Below are 19,100 nucleotides of genomic sequence, written 5' to 3'. Positions count from 1 at the left end.
TCACTCTGCTGGTATTTCAAGTCCAACATTCTGCAGGTCAGTCTTACTGTAATTTCATTCTGGCATTCAAATATCTCTCCACATAAAGCCATCCTGCTCAAGCAAATACCAATACAGAGATACTGTATTCCATTCATTCTGAATAACTCACAACCCTCATCCCCATATATATATATATATATATATATATATATATATATATATATATATATATATATATATATATATATATATATATATATGAAAACCTCAAACTTTTTACTGTAGCCAGCATTAACATTGAATCATTAAGCCACCAAAAGCATTGAAAAGGAATTGAGCATTGAAAAAGAAAACAGTGGAAAGGGAAAGAATGGTTCACTCTATGATGTTACCATTGACGGTACTATTCTCGTCATTCACACTCAGTGAAAGGCATGAATAGCTTATAAATTGTTCCTTCTCCACTTACAGTTTCAAATGTCTCTACCACCTCCACAGACACGACCGGTCTTTAAATGTATATTTTGCTTCCACCATTCCACCGTTATTGTATTGTATAAAAGAATACATTTAGGAGACTGACTGATAAGAAGCATATGGATTTGTGTGACAGTGCTTTATTAGGCTCATACTATAAGCTATAGAAGCTGTCTTGACTGAGAGGGAAATTAATAAGGCGAGTAGAGCTACTGAAAAGTTATGTTGAAATTTTCACATCATGCAGCGATATTTCATTAAAATAACTGAAATAGTGCGTTGCTCTGACGTCAAAGGTGACATCACGTGCAGGGTCAAATCCCATCAAAACCATTTGTAAATACAGATTCCATTATGTCAGATTTGTCGATAATCTGTCGCATTTGTGAAATTGCCTGTGGGAAATTAAAATATGCTTGTTGCACAGAGACCAAAGCAAAAGGCATATCTACCTCTTTTTACTTTCTGCACAAGGTCACTGTTTCCATGGCGACAGTGTGATGGCTAGTTTTGCCTCCTTATCTTTTTTTTCACTCCACTCCCTTCATATCTGCAATATATCTGTTTGAGGACCCCTCATGACTGTTGTGGCGCTGGCTCCCGCCTCCCCACCAACTGTTCTTCACTTTTCATCCCTACCTCCCTCTTCCTTAAGCCTTCCTCTTTGAAAGACTAAATGAAAAATCAAAGCGTAAACAGACTACAGGAGAGACAATGTTTTCATGGTCTATACATGATGCAACATCAAAGTGTGTGTGTTTTTCTGTGACAAAAAATGAGACTGAGCAGGGGTCGCTTCGATATCAAAGGCCTCCACCCACTGTTAGATGTTTGGCACAGGGATAGTGGAAAAGTCTCACGCTGTTTTGTTATCAGCTTTCCTCTGTTAGTCTGCAAATGAATTGCTGATACAGATTAATGAGCTATAACCCATCTCCCCTTATTTTGTTGCAGGTTCCTAGCTGCTTCACTGACTATGTAAGCCCCGTCTGCGTTCGTCTGACAGGGTCACACTACATTACAAAGCAGCCTCATTTGCCTCTTTATCTGTATAACAGATGGACTATCAGCGCCCAAGCTCGTGTGACCCTGGGGTGATGGCAAGGTAACGGGACACTGAGTGGACGTAGATCATTACTGGGTTAACAGGGTGGCTACAGACTGCAGCCTTATGCTCCCCTTCATTTTCCCAAGCAATATTCTGCCGTCGTGCGGCATATGCCGGCGGATAAAGCGCGACAAATGAGACACGGCGAGGGGTGAGAAACGTGCCTGAGCTAAGTGACAGAGAGACAATCAAAGAAGCAAGAGGACATGGAGGAAATGAGAGTGGGGAGAGAGCAGAGAGAGGGTTGACAGGGAAGATGGAGAACTCAGACATGGAAGAAGAAGAAGAGAGGAGGAGTAGGAGAGAAGTAGTAAAGGTTGAAGTGTTGAAAAGTTGTGAAGAAAAGGTAGGAGGAGGAGTGGGAGCAAGAACTTAATCTTAATTAAAGTGAAGGATGTATGGCTGTTGCTTAGGAGCCACAGGGGAAATGCACAGCTACTCTTTTTGACTGTTTTGCTCCTAGGGCATGCTGGCTTCACTGTGAAATCACCCAGAGCTGTGTCATTAAGAGATCTCATTTTGTGATGAGTGACAGTTAGAATATGTTGGCAATGAAAATAAACCCATTTTTTCTTTTGTCTTTATAAACCTCCGCCAAACTGGACTTGGTATGCTGAACAACTAATAAATAAACGCGTATAAATACTAAAGCAATGCCCCTCAACAAAATACATTATTATCAGGTAAAATCAAAATATTAAAGTAATGGCATTGCATTAATTTTAGCTTAAAGCCAATGTTAGTGGTTTCCAATGAGCTGCATTTCATATCTTCCATATTCACTTTAAGAAAACCATTCTTTCCCTTGTGCAGTGTTACAGAGAGAGAGAGAGAGAGAGAGAGAGAAATAAAATGAGCTAAAAAGCTATCACAAATTGTTTTTCTTCATTTAGCCACTAGACATACTTTTAATAAATAATCTTTGTTTTTGTAAAGACACTTGTTAAAGTATCATATGTTGTCCATTTGCCAAATGCTGATTTATCGACATCAAGTCAATGTCATTTTGACTTCTTTTATCTTCACCTTTTGGTCCATTGTACTCCAAGTATGAAACTGCTGATACTGGATGTTTAGTCAAATTCAAGATCAGATTTGGGTCTCTTGTACATTGTCTTTTGAACAGGCTTGAATCAGTAAAGGTTCTTGTGTGGTTGAGCTGTGTATGGTGCTGAGCATAGGAGCATGGTGGTAAGTGCTCTTGTAGGTGTTGTAGTGGTTGTAGTGCTCCAGAGGGGGCAGCGTTAGGTGTCTCTCCATGGCAGCGACACCTGCAAGCTCTTCTTCAACTGTAATGACCTCCATGGAGGAGGCAGGGCCGTCAGGATCCTGCTGATTATGCTGCTTCCTCATCTTGTAGAAAATAACCAGCAGAACAGCAGCCATAAGTGTGATGGCCACGAAGCAGCCTATGATAATCTTGGTGGTTTTCATCACCTCATCTAGGCCATTGAGGGCTCCCTCTCCATCCAGATCAAGAACTGGAATTGTATAAGTCCGCTCTGTGGTCCTTGTTGAAACAGGAGTCCCTTTTGTTGTAGAGGATGACACCCAGCCAAATGGGGGAAGTGGCGTTTGGCTATCATCCCCCGGAGTCTCAATGGTCTCCACGGTGACTGTGGTAAAATAGGTCACTCCGCTGTTTTCCACAGAAGTGACATTAAGCACAGCCGAGGCAGAAATGTTGCCTGCTGTGTTGCTTACCATACAGGTGTAAGTCCCAGTGTCCTGCATTGTGACGCTAGTAAAGTTCAGTGTCCCATCATTGAGTACAGACAAACGCACCTTATAAGCCCCATGTGTCACCAACGAGCCATTTGGTGTAAGCCAGCTGATGGATGTCAGCGAGCTGGTACGACATTTAAGCTCTGCACCCATGCCTTCTGTCACATTCAAGTCACTGGGTGGCTCCACAATGACAGGAACATCACACTGGAAGTAGCTGTGGTCCAATTCCCCAATGTAGCGACCTTTAAAGACTGCAGGAGAATGGCAACGGGCGCAGCAGCTAGTATTGGCAGGTACTGCCTCCTTCAGCCACCAGCTGAGCCACAAGATATCACAGTTGCAGTTCCAAGGGTTGTGATGGAGGTGGACCCGCTCCAGGCGATGCAATGGTGTGAAGAGGTCATGTGGTAGAAAGGTAAGGTTGTTGTGAGCCAGGTTAAGCTCAACCAGTGACTGAAGGTCATCAAAGGAATTCCTCTCGATTGTTTGGATCTGGGCATGCATCATCCACAGCTTCTGGAGGTTCACTAACCCTAAAAAGGAGCTGGGCTTGACAACAGAGAGCTGGTTTCCTGACATTTCTAGCTCTTCAAGCCTGACCAAAGGTAAGATGTTGGGGATCTCCTTGAGGTTGCACATTCCCAGGTTCAGGTAGCGCAGGTTGCTCAAGTCCTTGAAGGCTCCGTCAGAAATGTAGGAGAGACGTTTGAGCTCACCTAGATCCAGCCTTCGAAGCGAGGGGACCCGGTTGAAGGCATAAGATGGTATACTTTCGATGGGGTTGTTCCGTAGCCACAATTCCTTCAGCTTAGACAAGTACTCAAATGCTCCATTGGGGATTGTCGTGAGCCGATTATCAAAGAGCTCCAAAGTGTTGAGACTGGCCAGTCCATTAAAGGCGCCAATTTCAATGCTGCGGATGTGGTTCTTGCTCAGCTGCAGGATCTCCAGATGGCGCAGATGTTTGAAACTGTCCACCTTGATGACCTGGATGAGGTTGTCCTGGAGGTTCAGGTAGCGAGTGTTGGTGGAAATGCCATCGGGGACGTCCCGTAGACTGCGGCGGGTGCATATTACTTTGCTGAACTGGTTGCTGCATGAGCAGACAGAAGGACAGGTCTGAGCGCGAACCAGTCCAGCCACCACCAGGATCTGGAGGGCCAAAAGCAGCACAAAGAGGGGGTTGGACAGCGCCCCCTTCAGCCTACGACCTCTCATTGTCTGGCGCTGGAGGGAAGAGATCATTTTGTTCAGCATTCATAGTTCATCTGCTGTTCGTGTTCTCTGCAAAAAGAAGAAAATAGAGAGAATAATTTAATTTAGTAACCACATTAATTAGCGAGGAGTACATAATTTATGTTGCTGTAGTGAGTTAAAGCTATCAATACAAGATAGTTTTTAATGCGGAAATGATTAGTTGGTCGACAGAAAATTGACAAAAGAAATCCCTAATATCTTTAGGATTTCTAGACTTCACAGAAACTGATGCAGCTACACTGGAGACAGAAAATGAAAAAGGAGAATTTAGCATTCTGATTAATTTCTTGTGAGCCCCTTACTTATTGGAATCCTAAGCCTGGAACTATTTAATACACAAAGCCTTAGTCCTGAATAATTTAACATTACAAGTTTACCATTACACTCAATGAATGTGGCCCTGCACTGTCACAAACGAATCGTAGTCTTAGTGCCAATGAAAAGAACGTGTACAGAATATATGTCCATGCTAAAAAAGCAATGCAAACTGTGAAATGCATTCATACTGTACACTGGCAAAAAAAAAAAAGAGGAAGTTGAGCTATTCTTGCCTGAAATTGTGCTGTATGTTACACACAACAATATTTTAACAAACTCATTGATGAATGTTATCCAGTGACAAAACAATGAGGGTTATTTTTCACTATCTCGACTTTCTAGTAAAATATTCTATAGCCTTTTTATTGCCTTTGAAATTATTTATCTGTGATTCATTTTCTGGGGTTTCAAAAACAGTATTTTTCATTGATTCATGATTAATGTGTTTTTATTCAAAGCAGTACTTGCAGTGCTGTTTGCGTTTCATTACGATCAAATGTATTGTCATAGCAAAATCCCTCACAAATACCATGATTCAAGCGTGTGAAGTGGCCTGAAATGGCCCTTGTATAACTATAGCAGAATTTATTATCTCCCAAATCAAGTGACTAACAAGAAACTCGTTACTCTCTAATCTTAGATTAGATTAAATTAGATAAGATTAGTCCATTCTGCCAAAGTGTAAAAGAATATGCCTGAGTGTGCTCAAGATAAAAATAGACCAAAACATTCATACACATACAGTACAGCCTGTACATCCCACTTCCACACAGCAGTGTTGATTTGTTGCTATCACTCCTTATTATCTCCTGCCCACAGAGATGGTAAATTACAAATAAATCAATACATACTGTGTTCCAAACATATTATATATGTTGTGAAATTATAAAATGTGACAGCATTGTATCAGAATGTGCTATTAAGTAATGCAGCCACCATTTTTCAGTGCAGTTATTAATGCCTTTGCCAAGAGCAAAAGTATGCTTGCCTACTGGGTCCTTTTCATTTAAGTATTCTCCTTGTCTCTTTTCAACTCTTCCAACTCAAGTTATGTTAATCATCTCTTTCCATCAACCCACGAGCAAAAAGAAGCGAGTATATTATGACAGGTGTTTTCTTAACTGTAAAAAATTGTGAACTGAGGTGTAAATGTTCTTCGGTGAGGATGAGTGGCTGGCTTAATCAGTAGAAATGAGCTGACATGTGGCTAGCTTTTGCACCAGCAAGGTTGCCACGCCAGCCATGGTGTAGGGAGGCTGCGGAGAGACAAGCCTCTGCTGGGGAATCAAGTAGAATGAGGCCTCCCACTGGCAGGAGCTCATTTTGTCTGGCTGGAATTACAACAACCCTATGCTGCCACCTAAGAGAAGAACATGTCAGACACACTGATAAAGAATATCAGCTGTCAAAACATCTCCGTTTGCATTTTCACTGGAATGATTTAGGAAAAACAGTAAATTCAGCAACGAGCATGCTGCTCTACCACTCATAGAGTAATTAATAGCGTTGGCCACATGCCTTCTTCATAATTTTTTTTTTTTTGTTTTTATCTGAATACATTTTATCAGCATAGAATGCCTCATTACATGGAGGGATTGCAGAAGAAGAAAAAAAAAAATCTAGTTCCAAACATACTTCCTTTGTTGGTGCAACACTGCTTGGATTAATTCCATCTAGGCACGCTCAACATGTATTCATAGCTACTGAAAGCAGTAGCTGCTTACATCTAAAATCCTGCCAGCAACATAAAAAGACACCCACCCTTACTTTACTGCTCCTGTACCAGCAGCCACTGGCATTATGGCTGACACCACTGTGATTGCCAAATGTATTTGTTCTAATGAGTTTGTTGGAAAAGGGCTACATATGTCTCAATCTGTCTGCACATAGCAAGGAGACTGTAATATTAAGCAGATTATTTCAGAGTGCTTAAACTACAGTGTCAGATGATTAGAGTTGTGTCAGTGTTGTGCACGTCAACCAACAACATTCCACTCAAACTAGCCAAACGTGTTAGCTTGGACATTCCCACACACCAGGGAAGCAAACTTGGCAGTCAATGGTGCAACTGTCTACCACTCAAGAAATTAGGTAACACCTCCAAAAAAAATAAACAATATCTCTGTTTCATAGTCTCATGGTATGATGATGAGAATAAATATGTTAACACTGCTCCACACAAGTCTAATAGAGGAAGAAAAGACATTTTTGAGGGTGAAATGTAACAAGAAATGTTGCATTATTGAACAACTTGCTTTGCAGTCACATTTAGATTTTCATGTTTGTCATAGCTTATTGGCATATTAAACATTTCCCCTCAGAGTTCTAAGAGGGGATTTGCACTGTTTTATGTGCAATGCGATTATTCCAACCAAGTGACAAGATGGCAGACATCTCAATTTGCAGTGTTACTATCAGATAAAAAAGTCACATCTTCAGCAGTTAGCATGCTAATCTCATGTGTGGCACAAGATTCTATTATATACTGATATTATCACAATTAACACCCAGTGTTATTGACACTCTACATCCTGGCAAAATTGCACTCGCTTAATAAACCCTCGGGAATCACAACCCCGCCCACCCCACCATACATCCCTGAAAAGCAGATGTTTTACATTTTCCTACATTAAAAGAAATATACTATGCTGACTAAGTCACTATAAAGAACATGACATTTTTTTGTTTTATTTATCTCATAATCATTTGTAATATTTAATTCACATTGTTTATTAAACAATAATACATTGTTCATTAGACAATTACTGATCAGTCATTTGCAGTCGGCCCAGTGAGTGTTTAACTGATAGAGTGGGTAAAATATGAAGGGATATGAAATGTGGCAAGTCGCATCATGATGGAGAAAGAAGCCTGTGGCCACTTAGAGGGCTGTCTGTTGAACTGAATGTCATCTTGCTAATTCATTCAACACATTACCGATTCATTACACTTGCATACGTTTGTCTTGTTTTAACCTCGTTTGTGCTGATGTTGTAACCTCACAGGCCATCTGGGTTTTACAAGACCTGCATACAATGTGCCTATACGAGATACAAATGAGTAACAGGTTTGTTCGTGTTTGAAATTATGACATCTTGAGGGCTAATGAATATTTTAGCATATAGTACATACAATAAATAAGGACCTAAGCAACAACATAACACAAGGGAGATTGTTAAAGGATAAGGCTACATTTTCTTTATCAACAAATCCAAGGTAAAGACTAAAACCAACGCTGAGTTACTAGTCCATCTGTCAATACTTAATGACGTTCTTACTAGGTCGGTGTCACTCAGACCAAAGTCCCATTTGTTACTATGGAACACGTGAATCTTTAAAAACAGGTCACGGATGGAAAATTAATTGGCATTATTTGAGTTATTCGAGCAGAAATGTCGGAACATTCTCTGGTTCCAGCTTTTAAAAAGTGAGGGTTTTCTTTTCTTCTGTCACCTGAGATAGTAAACTGAATATATTTGGATTATGGAATACTGGTAATACTGTAATCATGTCAGGTTGGGCTTTACAATGGCCATTTAAAAACATGTTATAGACAAAGTGATTACTGGTTAATAAGTGAGAAAAAAATGGCAAAATAATAGATAATGAACAATAACAGCCCCTAAAAAACATCAGATGCAGAAGATTAAACTAACGAGTAGATATTGTTTACGTTTTCATATTTAAGTGAACAACTGTCTTACATTTAGAAAATAGCTAAATGTGGCCCAGTATAATGGTTGGACAGTTTTATACAATTAGAGATGAAGTTTAAGATAAGGAAATCCAGTAATAATCAGTTCAATGTAACATAACAGCAGCATTGCTATTAGCTTCCAAACAATGTGTGCTGGGGTTCAAAATCTGTGTGCAGGTTTATGTCTGACATTGGGGGGTGGCAGTTTGAAAATCTTTTACTGGGGCCCATCATGATGAGCAGCCACCACTGCTGCTGTCTCATTCTGACATTCAGACAGAGTGCTCCATTCTCCGCCTCTGCTCCACCTGAAAAAAAGGGAATTCCCCTCCCCCACCTTGGCCTCAGTACGCAGAGTGCTGGGGTTAGGGAAATAAATCTAGCAGACTGTTGGGTGCTGCTGATTTATCAGCCAAACTCTATTCTTTTAACTGGAACAGAAATAATGGCCCTTTCGTTGACTGGATGAGTCTCAGAACAGCAAAAACAGTGCATTTCCTTCATTCTCTTGGGATGGTGTTATCCAACAAATATTTTTAGTATTGTTAGTAGCTTGCATGCTACCGCCAATAAAACTGTGCCTGTAACAAGGGTAAGTTCAGGCTGTTAGACTAGGCCTTACTGCAGCTGTTACATGCATCATAATGCTTGGTATATTGTTACGTTTAGTGGTTATAGTATAATCACATCTGCCATTTGCTGATTTTGCTTTTGCTGTTAATGTCTGATATACATAGGGTTGGGTACCGAAGCACGATGCCAATAGGGCACCGGTTCCGACGTAAACGGTAGTAACAAGACCGAATAAGAACGAAAATGTTGGTTCCTCATTTCGGTGCCTGACTTTCTTTTTTTTTCCAGAAGCATCGCTGCACAGGACGCTACGTTACCGTTAGCTAGTAGCTGGATTAAACACAATGGTTAAAATGCTGACAGCTTACGTTAAGCGGTGTAAAGTGTGACTCCCTGTAGAGGATTCCAACACCGGGACGTAACAGTCTGACTGCAGCTGCCGTTGTCGGAAAAACAACACAGACGGTGCGTTTACTTGAAACTCGCCAGCCTTGTGGTGCATTTTAAGTTATTGTAAAATACCCTTTTCCCATCTGGTGCTTGTTTTTGTCGTTTACCAGCAATTTACTGGTGAAATAAGTCATTGTTACAAGTTATTGTTATTACATTATTAATCAATCATTTAATTTTGACCATAAGGCCTTAGCAATAAACAAGCCGTTCTTTAATGTCGCCAACTGTCGTTTTTTATATTATATACATTATAAATATATTATATATCTTTCGGTTCAGGCACCAGTTCAGGCACCGTTTAGGCACCGGCACTGTTTTAAAAGTATCGATTTAGCACCGGTATCGGAAAAAACCCAAACGATACCCAACCCTAGATACATAGTATATTTTTTATTTGCTTCATCTTTATCATCTGGTTTGATTGGAACAGTTGTTGTAGGAGTGATGCTTTTCGTGATACAAAAGATGTTGAACAACCGTCCCTTTTAGTGTTTAAAACAAGGTGTGTTGGCAATGCGGCCTCTCTTGCTCTGTTCTCCTTTGTGAAAATAATTACAGGGCCCCGCTGCAGTGAACTGTAATCTGGAAAAACTACTGAAGTACAACTGTCTGGAGCTACAATATGTCATATACAGTGGATTCAAGGTAACATCATCCTTATTGCACGGGAGATACAATCCATGAACATTCTATAACGTCTTGTTAATAGACGACTGCAGGCATGAAATGGAAAAGATAAGACATACAGGCAAGGTCATACTAGTGGGTTACACTGAAGCGTTTTCTGTCATCTGTGTGGAGATAAAGTGCTTCATGAATGGATAGCTGCCAAGGGGGTCAGTGAAAGGTGGAACAGGACTCTAAGCTATAGGGTGCAGTGGGCAGGATGCTGTCACGACTGCAGGGACACTCCAGATTTAATAAAGCTGACCAAACCAAAAGTGTTTACTCAGTTGCTCACAGCGCCTTAATGTGTTTCAATTTCAGAAACCTTTTAAGTAATTCTTAGTCATTTTAGATAGATAGAAAAATTATATTGGATTTTCTAAATGCTTTCACATACACACTCCATTGGCTCCTTTAATTTTAAAGCTGCATTAAACGATTATTGGTCACTAGGGGGCACAGAAACAATGAAAACAAGCTGTCTGATACATTGACTCAAACCTACAGCAAATAATGTATGCAGGCCATACAATTCTTAACAATGAGCCAAAAGAGGCTAAAAAGCTTTACAGAACTGCAGGGTTGGCTGACACTACTACCACTACACTGCTTTCGACACTATGAGCAACCTCTTTCATTTTACACAGTCATTTGATTTAATGTTATTATAGAAAAAATATATTGATTAAGCTTTAGGATGACATAAGGGTTTATGTTCAGAAGGTTCAAAGCCCAATAAAGGTGCACGGATCAGAAATACAGTATATAGAAAACCCATCCATCCATACATCTTCACACTCATCTCATTCACGAGGGGCTAGAGTCTACTTAGCTCACTATACACTGAAAATGTTGTTGCTAATTTATTACCAAAATTGTTGCCATTGTTCAGCTGAATGTGAGGTAAAAAGGGTCTATAACTTTCCAGAAAATCTTTGTTTTCTCTGATCAACAAAAGAGAGCAGCCTGTAATCTAGGTCTCTTCATCATGAACTATGAGGGGAAAAAAGGTGGTGCAGTTGACCCTCTGACCTGAGCTTAACCTCCACCATCCCCTCAGGAAAGCAGCGCTTCCAGATGGCACAATCACATTATTGGAAATAATCACAATTTTAGATGACCAGGCTCATTTCTCCCATCCGTGATGGAATGAGATTAAATTAAAAGAGAGGCAAAATTGAGAGCAATCAAACTGCCATCTGGAATTATGGTCAGACAGACAATAACTATGAGAACAAAAACCTATAGACACATTTTAATTTGCTATGAGGCAATATGCTATGGTATTATGTCTGAAAATGGTACAAAAGACATTAGCTTCAATCACTTATTTCTGATAAATGTAATAGTATTATCGGCCGTCCAGCCACTTTGCACCATAGACTGATGAGTGCAGTCTTCGCTATTGCAGTCTTTTTTTTTTTTTGATTATTTTTTTGGGCATTTTAGACCCCTATTTCCACAGGACAGATGAAGCCATGAAAGGGAAGAGAGAAGGGGAACGACATGCAGCAAAGGGCCGCAGGCCGGAGCCGAACCCGCGGGCCACTGCGTTGAGTAGCAAACCTCTATACTGTATGTGTGCGCCTGGTCTACCAACTGAGCTAACCCGGCATCTTGCAACTGTTAAATAACTTCTGGTCTGACGTAGGAGAGGTATAAGGAGAGGTTTAAAAGTATCAAACTACTGTGTAAAACGTTTTGTAATGATGTAAATAGAAGAGATGACTTACTTAAAAACAATGCAACTCAACCCAAGGGTAAGAGTGAGCACAATTAAGACATTACACATCTGTAAATTCTATAAATTTGAGTTATATTAAAAGTCCCATGGCATGAACATTTCACTTTATGAGGTTTTTTAACGTTAATATGAGTTCCTCCAGCCTGCCTATGGTCCCCCAGTGGCTAGAAATGGCAAGAGGTGTAAACCGAGCTCTGGGTATCCTACTCTTCCTTTGAGAAAATGAAAGCTCAGATGGGCTGATCTGGACTCTTCCCTTTATGAGGTCATAAGGGGAAAGGTTACCTCCCCTTTCTCTGCTTTGCCCGCCCAGAGAATTTGGCCCACCCATGAGAAAGAGAGAGACATCATGGCTTGCAAACAAGCAAAGCATGTCAGTCAGTTGGTCAAGGCCACACCCATCCTCAATAGCATTTAAAGCTACAGACACAGAAATGGCACATCCTAAGTAAAGCTCATTGTGGGACTGGCTCTAGTGGCTGTAATTCTGCACCAAGGCTGAATTTCGGGAAAGAGATTTCAGATACAGTATTAGGGGACCACTAAGGCCTATATAAAAGCATCCAAAAAGCAGCATGTCATAGGACCTTTAAATATTGAGTAGGTACGGCTACTGTCAAACAAGTATATCTGGGTGCAGCTGTTTTTCAGGATCTTGCCCTTGTGTTACCTTTTGTGTTGTTGCTGTTCACATTATAGAACATTTTGAGGCCCTGTATGTTATTTCATGTGTTTTAATTACTGGCGAGTAGAGAAAGGTTGCCACTTGTGCCAATACTGGATAGAGGGAGAGCCAGAGGGTAAAGAGACACCTTTCAAGTGATAATTCAATTCCTATTCACGTATTACCTTATGCTGCCTCCATTATAATAATTGCATGGGCTAAATAATCTGCAGGGACCTCCATGTTCAAATGCATTCTGCCAAGGCTCTGTCTGGTCTCTGCAAAGGGATTAAGACAGGATGCTCTGGGTGGCAGACTGATTGAATGCGAGGGCGCTGTTAGTATACGTGTCACTTGTCAAGCCCACCAATCTGCTCCCATGACTGCTTTGCTAAAAAAGAGAGAGATCTGCAAGATTGGACTAAATGAAAACATGGCACAGTAGAGTATGTTAGCATAACTCATGGCGGTGGGGACAATCTTGGCAATTGGTTACACAGATACAAAACTAATGCTTTCACTGCAAAACATTTTGGAAACAAATGCAGTGCTAAAAAGCAGGTGTCCGCTTGGGTTTAGGTAGGTGAGTACACACAGCCTGCATCAGTGGCTGAATATTGAGCTGAACAGACCCCATAATCTGCCCTCTTACAGTAGTTAAACAGATCGCTGCTTTAGCAGAGAATTTGTGTGATTGGTGAAGGGAGCATGCAGCTGAGGGCCAATGTTGTACCGTCTGCAAAATAATTCTGAATAAACTTGTGACACTCATTTTGTTTGAAAGATGAAATATTAAATATTTAATTCAAACGGTTCCATATCACAGTGATGCCCTTGTAACATGTTATGCTTCATCAGTGGAACTTGGCACTTTCCAAATGTGTTAATAACATATTGAATGTGATTTCTTTCAGGTTCAGAAGCTGTAGAAAGTTGGCCAGGGAGTTGTGTTTTCATGAAATAACACGTGCATTTCAAATGTCCATAGCCAGGGATAAAAAGCTAGTTTAGTTTGCAATTTGTAGGAAGCATTGAGATTGCTCTCTTCCTGTGGCCTACTGTATCACTGGTGCAATGGAAATACTTCCAACAGGCCAAAATACTGTCAGCTATTGTTAGTGTTGAGAAAGACAACAGTGTTGCATTAAAAATGGCACAATAGCAATGTAGCTTCAATGGCCATCTTGGCAGGTTGCCGTTCCCTGCAAAATGCAGAGTGCTCGAAGGGATTAGTTCACTGGAGTGTCCCCTGTTCAGTCACAGCTATTTGCCAATGAATTCCGACCATTCTCTTTCGCAAATTGACTGAATAGATGAAGTTGGAGGCAGTTCTCTCTGGAGCTTTTGTGTTCACATTGGGGTGACAGGATACTGACAACAGATGGCACCATACGTGGTGCAGTCTTTTGTTCTTTTGTTTAACATTGCTGCCCACCAGCGTGCCACAATCTCTCATTGGAAATCCTTTCTCTGGATTCTGCCCTATAGCCATGAGTACGTGAGAAGTCATTCACACGTCTCTAATAAGTGCAATGCTGAGACTATGTATGCAGTCGCATACCCCTATGCTGACAAACTGTTGGATTTAAAAATTGGTGTTGACAGGCACAGAAAAATGAAACACAGGTTAGATGTGTGAATCTGAATAATATTCAGGCTACATGATGTATAATTATAGTAGGATAAATTGTGTTTGTCTTGTTAAAAAGGTAGATGATGGTAAACAGCTCTAGCTTAGTGTAGCAATAAGGTACTGTAAATATTTGTAAAGGTATTTGATTGGCTTTAAAACAGATTAGCAGATTTGTGTAACTATAAAGAGGGCTTAATTTCAGTCTATAAAACAAACAAAAGTATACACACCCACAAACATCAACTCAATACTCCCAAACAGGTGTAGCAAGACCAAAAAGATGAATGCGTAAGATATTGTATGCTATGCCTACTTTTCTCCCAATCTAAAATAAAAAATAAAATAAAAACGTGAAAGCTACAAATGCCAGTTTTAAGCCATGCTTGCCATATGCCTCTTTTGAAACTAGCTGTTGGAAGCATCTTGCTTTGGTTTGTCTGTTGGCTTGACTGGGTTTCCACTTGACTTGACCAAATGCCACACACCAAGCAGTGTTAACTTATGATAGCTTTATTTTGGAGAGAAAAATGTAGAAATCACAGAAAGGGATAAGATGCTCCTCCTGACTTGCCTTAGCTGACACAGTAGCCTACTCCTCACTGTAAGCATTAACATGTAATGGTGAGCAGAACTACTTGAACATCTAAAAGCGGATGTTACTGTTCTGATGCAACGGTGATGGATTAATAGGGCTGAGAGAGACATCTAGTCGAGTTCAGATCTGTATCCACTCTGAAGCCAGCCTCCAGCACATATTATCATGTTTGGAGTCATAAAAACAAAAACAAAAAAAGATGAAAGCTGTGAGGAAACAAAGCTTCTGTATAGTTAATGGGCTTCACCATATAAATTGGCCTATATAGTCTAAAAAGCACACAGCATCCAATCATCCAGCTTCCATGAACAGCATACAGTGGGGACCTGTGGGACTATAAGTAGGCTGTTGACGCATAATTACCTTTTATGCAAACATCAACAAAAAGCATTAAATATTGCACTGAAAAAACTGAAATGCAGTAAGAAAAATTATTATGCCATTATGCTTTGTCGTTGTGCATAAGGAGGTGGATTCTTTGATATTCTGCAACTCCAAAAACACACATGTACTATGACAAAGATGGAAATCATAATTAATATTTACTGTGAAATGAACACACATAAATTCACCTTATGGTCACATTGCATCCCGCAACAGCTACACACACACAAACACATGCACAGTGTAAGAATAACACATTCACACAGTACAGTAGAAGCCTTCAAATCTTGGTCAAGGATTAAATGCAAGCTAAACCGTTCCGTCCCAAATTGCTTGAATAAAGTGATAAGGGTGTGATACTTCTATTGATCCCCGCAGTGAAACTCTCTTTTCACTTGGCTCCCACCAGGGAGGTCAGAGTGTCGGGTCATCTTCACAAAGAGCGCCCCTGGAGCTGGCAGCGAGTCAGTGGGGAATCGCTGACTTGCTCAAGGGCAGGACAAGAGTGCTGTGTACATTACAAGCTCTTTCCTGCATGGCTACAATGGGAGGATCTTAAATCTCTCCTACTTAGAATATCTTCAAAAGAAGTTCCCAACATAATACACAAAGCTTCTAGAAGTGGAGGATAGATTTCCATTTGAAGTGAATATTAAGAGAGCGCCAATAGGTTGTCCTACTTCGCAGGCAATCTATTCACCTAGTCCTCTATATAGAACAAAAAGGAACAATGGGTACTTCTCAGCTATTCTTCTTAAAGTATATCCCTGCCATGTGCCATGTTGTATTATATGGGGATCTGGTGCCACTAGTGCTAATTTGGATCTCAAAATTGCACAAGTTGATCCTGAGCAATGCGCAATGTTGAATGTGTGTTGTCATCTAACTGCCAAATTTGTAAGACACTATAAATTCCTTTCATGAAGCAACTAGTCCATCCCACTGCAATGATTCACAGCCTGGAAATTAAATTCCCTTCGACCAGATTACTATTATTATCTACCTCACGGTGAAGGGTGAGCAAAGGATTAAGGTCTGTTTAAAAATAACCACCATCAAATATATTTGGACTCAATAAATGAAAGCTATAGAGCAGACATGTTCTCAGTGGTGTGATTTTGATTCACCCCACACCCCCCCCCCCCCCTCCTCTTCTCCCTCCTCTTTTCTTTTCTCTCTGTTAATCTGCTTTGATAAGTCAGCAGCGAATGCGTGACGCGTGGTAGGAGACCGTCTTAAAGTCAGTCTGAAATCAAAGCAGGGAAGATGCTATTATTCAAGTGGCAGTCAACAGTTTTGTAAAAGATGAATACTGTATTAATAGTCTCTCATAAAGGCACAGATCTACCGACGGGATCACAAATCATCACAATGAGCCGTGTTATTGTTCTGCTCGTGCAGGGTCATTTGGTAGGCCTGGGATTGGTTGTATTGTTCCAACCCAAACATGATGTGACGTTCTAACTTTGGATTGTGTGCTGATGATGGTCATGATGATCATTACCCTGCGTTATTATGTTTTATTATCTAGTAAACCAGCTGCTGAGCAGACTAGCTGTGGTTGTGCTACGCAACGCATTGTGTTGGTTTTCTTTCTGATGATGGCTGATTGATTGCATGTAGCCAGTGTTGACAGCATACGCCAGGTAGTCCATCTTGTTTTTCCTTCATTACTTGGTCATGGGGAGAATTCTCAGCTGGCATGCTAATAAGCTGTTAAGGATTGGTGCTGTGCCAAAATGTGCATCCCCTCCGAAAATGTTTTTCTGTGTCCTCGTTTGTCCTTGGTGTTCTGGTGCCACTTCCATTCTTTGAAATCCTAATACATGGTTTCATTTCTGTTTATATTGATCATTCAAAAAGACTGATGTCAATTGAATGCTAATTATTGCACAACACTGTGCCATTTTATGGGAGGCGACTTTTACCACAAGTCCTGCCTCAGCCTCTTAGAGTCTAAATTGTGTATGCCTTTGCTATACTTGAATTTTGCCATGTATGATATAGTCCTACTTTGAATAGTGTTTGTGTTTTAATTAGGGCTGTCAGCATTAACGTGTTAATCGCGATGCGATTAAGGGTCGAGCATAATGCGTTAATTTTTTTTAAATTGTATTAATCGCATTTATTAATTTATTTTCACTTCACTCGGCTTTGCGTCGTACCTAACAGGCTACTATTTTGCCGTACTTCCTCGTAACACATCCTGCTGTTGCAGGAATAGCAACGTGTATTTCGGTGCCTCATTCTGGTGCCACTGATATGTCTGCGCTTCTCTCTGATGCTCTGAAACAGACGTTACAGGAAACAGAAACATCGCTGCACGTGACGCTAGTTAACACTATACTCGACAGCAGCTAACGTTAGCCTACCGCTAGCTAGTAGCTGGATTAAACACGGTTACAATGCTGACAGCTAGGATTCCGACCCCTGGGATGTAACAATCTGCAGCTGCTGTTGTCGGAAAAACACAGACGGTGCGTTAAATGAAACTGGTAATTTTACAGCCTCGTGGTGCACTCAAAATTTAAATGTGTAACTAGATTAAATATATAATAAACAACTTTCTTTCTTTGCATTCATTTGATTGCCAATCAAGATACACTGGTAAGAATTCCATTGTTAATATGTACTTACAAACGCAAAAATGCTAAATAATAGAATTTTAATCGTGATAAAACGTGATTAATCGCGATTAACTATAGAAATTCAACGATTAATCGCGATTAAGAAAATGTAATCGCCCTAATTTTAATATACATAACTCTGCTTGTCAGCATGGTGATGAAGATGATGGTGATTGTACGTGAAAATAAGACACATTATTTAATTTCTGACATTTATTTTACCTTTGTGAATCACGATGCAGTTGTTGATTGGCATTCATCCAATGCCCTACGGTCCAAACATCCTTTACAGTACATGTGTCTTTTAACCTGTTAACCCTGGGCTTTAATCTCGATTTAACATTACCCTGGGTTATCTTTACACGCCTGACATTGTTTGTGTTTTAATCCTTGTTAGCCTGAGGCGAAGCTGTCCAGCTGCTGTGGTGCTGATTGTATCTGAGGTAGCTTGTTTTTCTCCACTTTAGTTGTTTGAGTCAAGCATGTAGCTTGCACGACCCCAGGCCACATATTTGATCCGAAATGTGCACGTTGTACTGTCAATTATTCATGATTTTAGAAAAGAGATATGTTTTTCTTTTTGGCTGAAGCTAATGTTTAAGTTGCCGTACATACTGTACGATGACGCATGTCATGGCATGTTATGTAAATTCCCTGTTGGTTTATGGATTATGCCATTTAAAACTGACACTATAAAAAGAGAGGATTTTTTGATCTATACCTGAAACACATCTCGGCAGAACAAGTAAGTTGACTGTGTATTTATAATTTATCATCCAGCAGATATGGAGCAACGTTAGCATTTGTTTGGAGTTGTGTTACTGGCCGCCCGATCAATATATAACTCCAATTTCTACTCTCCCTTCAGCTGTTGTTGATCTCTACCGACACCTGAGAAGATATCTGGCTCTCTAGCTGCTGAATTCTCCACCATATTCACCAGCTAGTCTTTAACTGAGACCGCCGTTTGGTGCCGGGCAGCTGGCGTACTGTGGGTTTTTGGAGCTACTTTGATGAATACAGCTACAGGCTGGGGTTAAAAAAATGGAAAACCAAAACAATGAGCTGAAAGACGCTGAAATGCTCCGTAGAGAACTGCAATAAAAAATAATAAGTAATTGTTAATATAAAATAAGAGAGGTTATGGCAGCTTTAAATCATTGAAAATACTTGAAAATGTATAATTTATAATTT

At 40.3% G+C, this 19,100-nt stretch overlaps 1 protein-coding gene across 1 annotated transcript in view; it reads right to left on the bottom strand.

Annotated features, from left to right (window-relative positions):
* Positions 1-255: 255 nt before the first annotated feature.
* Positions 256-19,100, bottom strand: part of lrrc4cb (leucine rich repeat containing 4C, genome duplicate b) — a 44,458-nt gene continuing 25,613 nt past the window's right edge. The window contains exon 2 of the mRNA XM_078264501.1: positions 256-4,579. Coding sequence (XP_078120627.1) covers positions 2,657-4,552 — 1,896 coding nt within the window. The 5' untranslated portion in view covers positions 4,553-4,579 and the 3' untranslated portion in view covers positions 256-2,656. The remainder of the gene's footprint in view (positions 4,580-19,100) is intronic.

The sequence above is a fragment of the Sander vitreus genome, chromosome 1, assembly GCF_031162955.1.
Source record: "Sander vitreus isolate 19-12246 chromosome 1, sanVit1, whole genome shotgun sequence".
Classification (NCBI taxonomy): Eukaryota; Metazoa; Chordata; class Actinopteri; order Perciformes; family Percidae; genus Sander; species Sander vitreus.
This window is presented reverse-complemented; position numbering and strand designations above follow the sequence as displayed.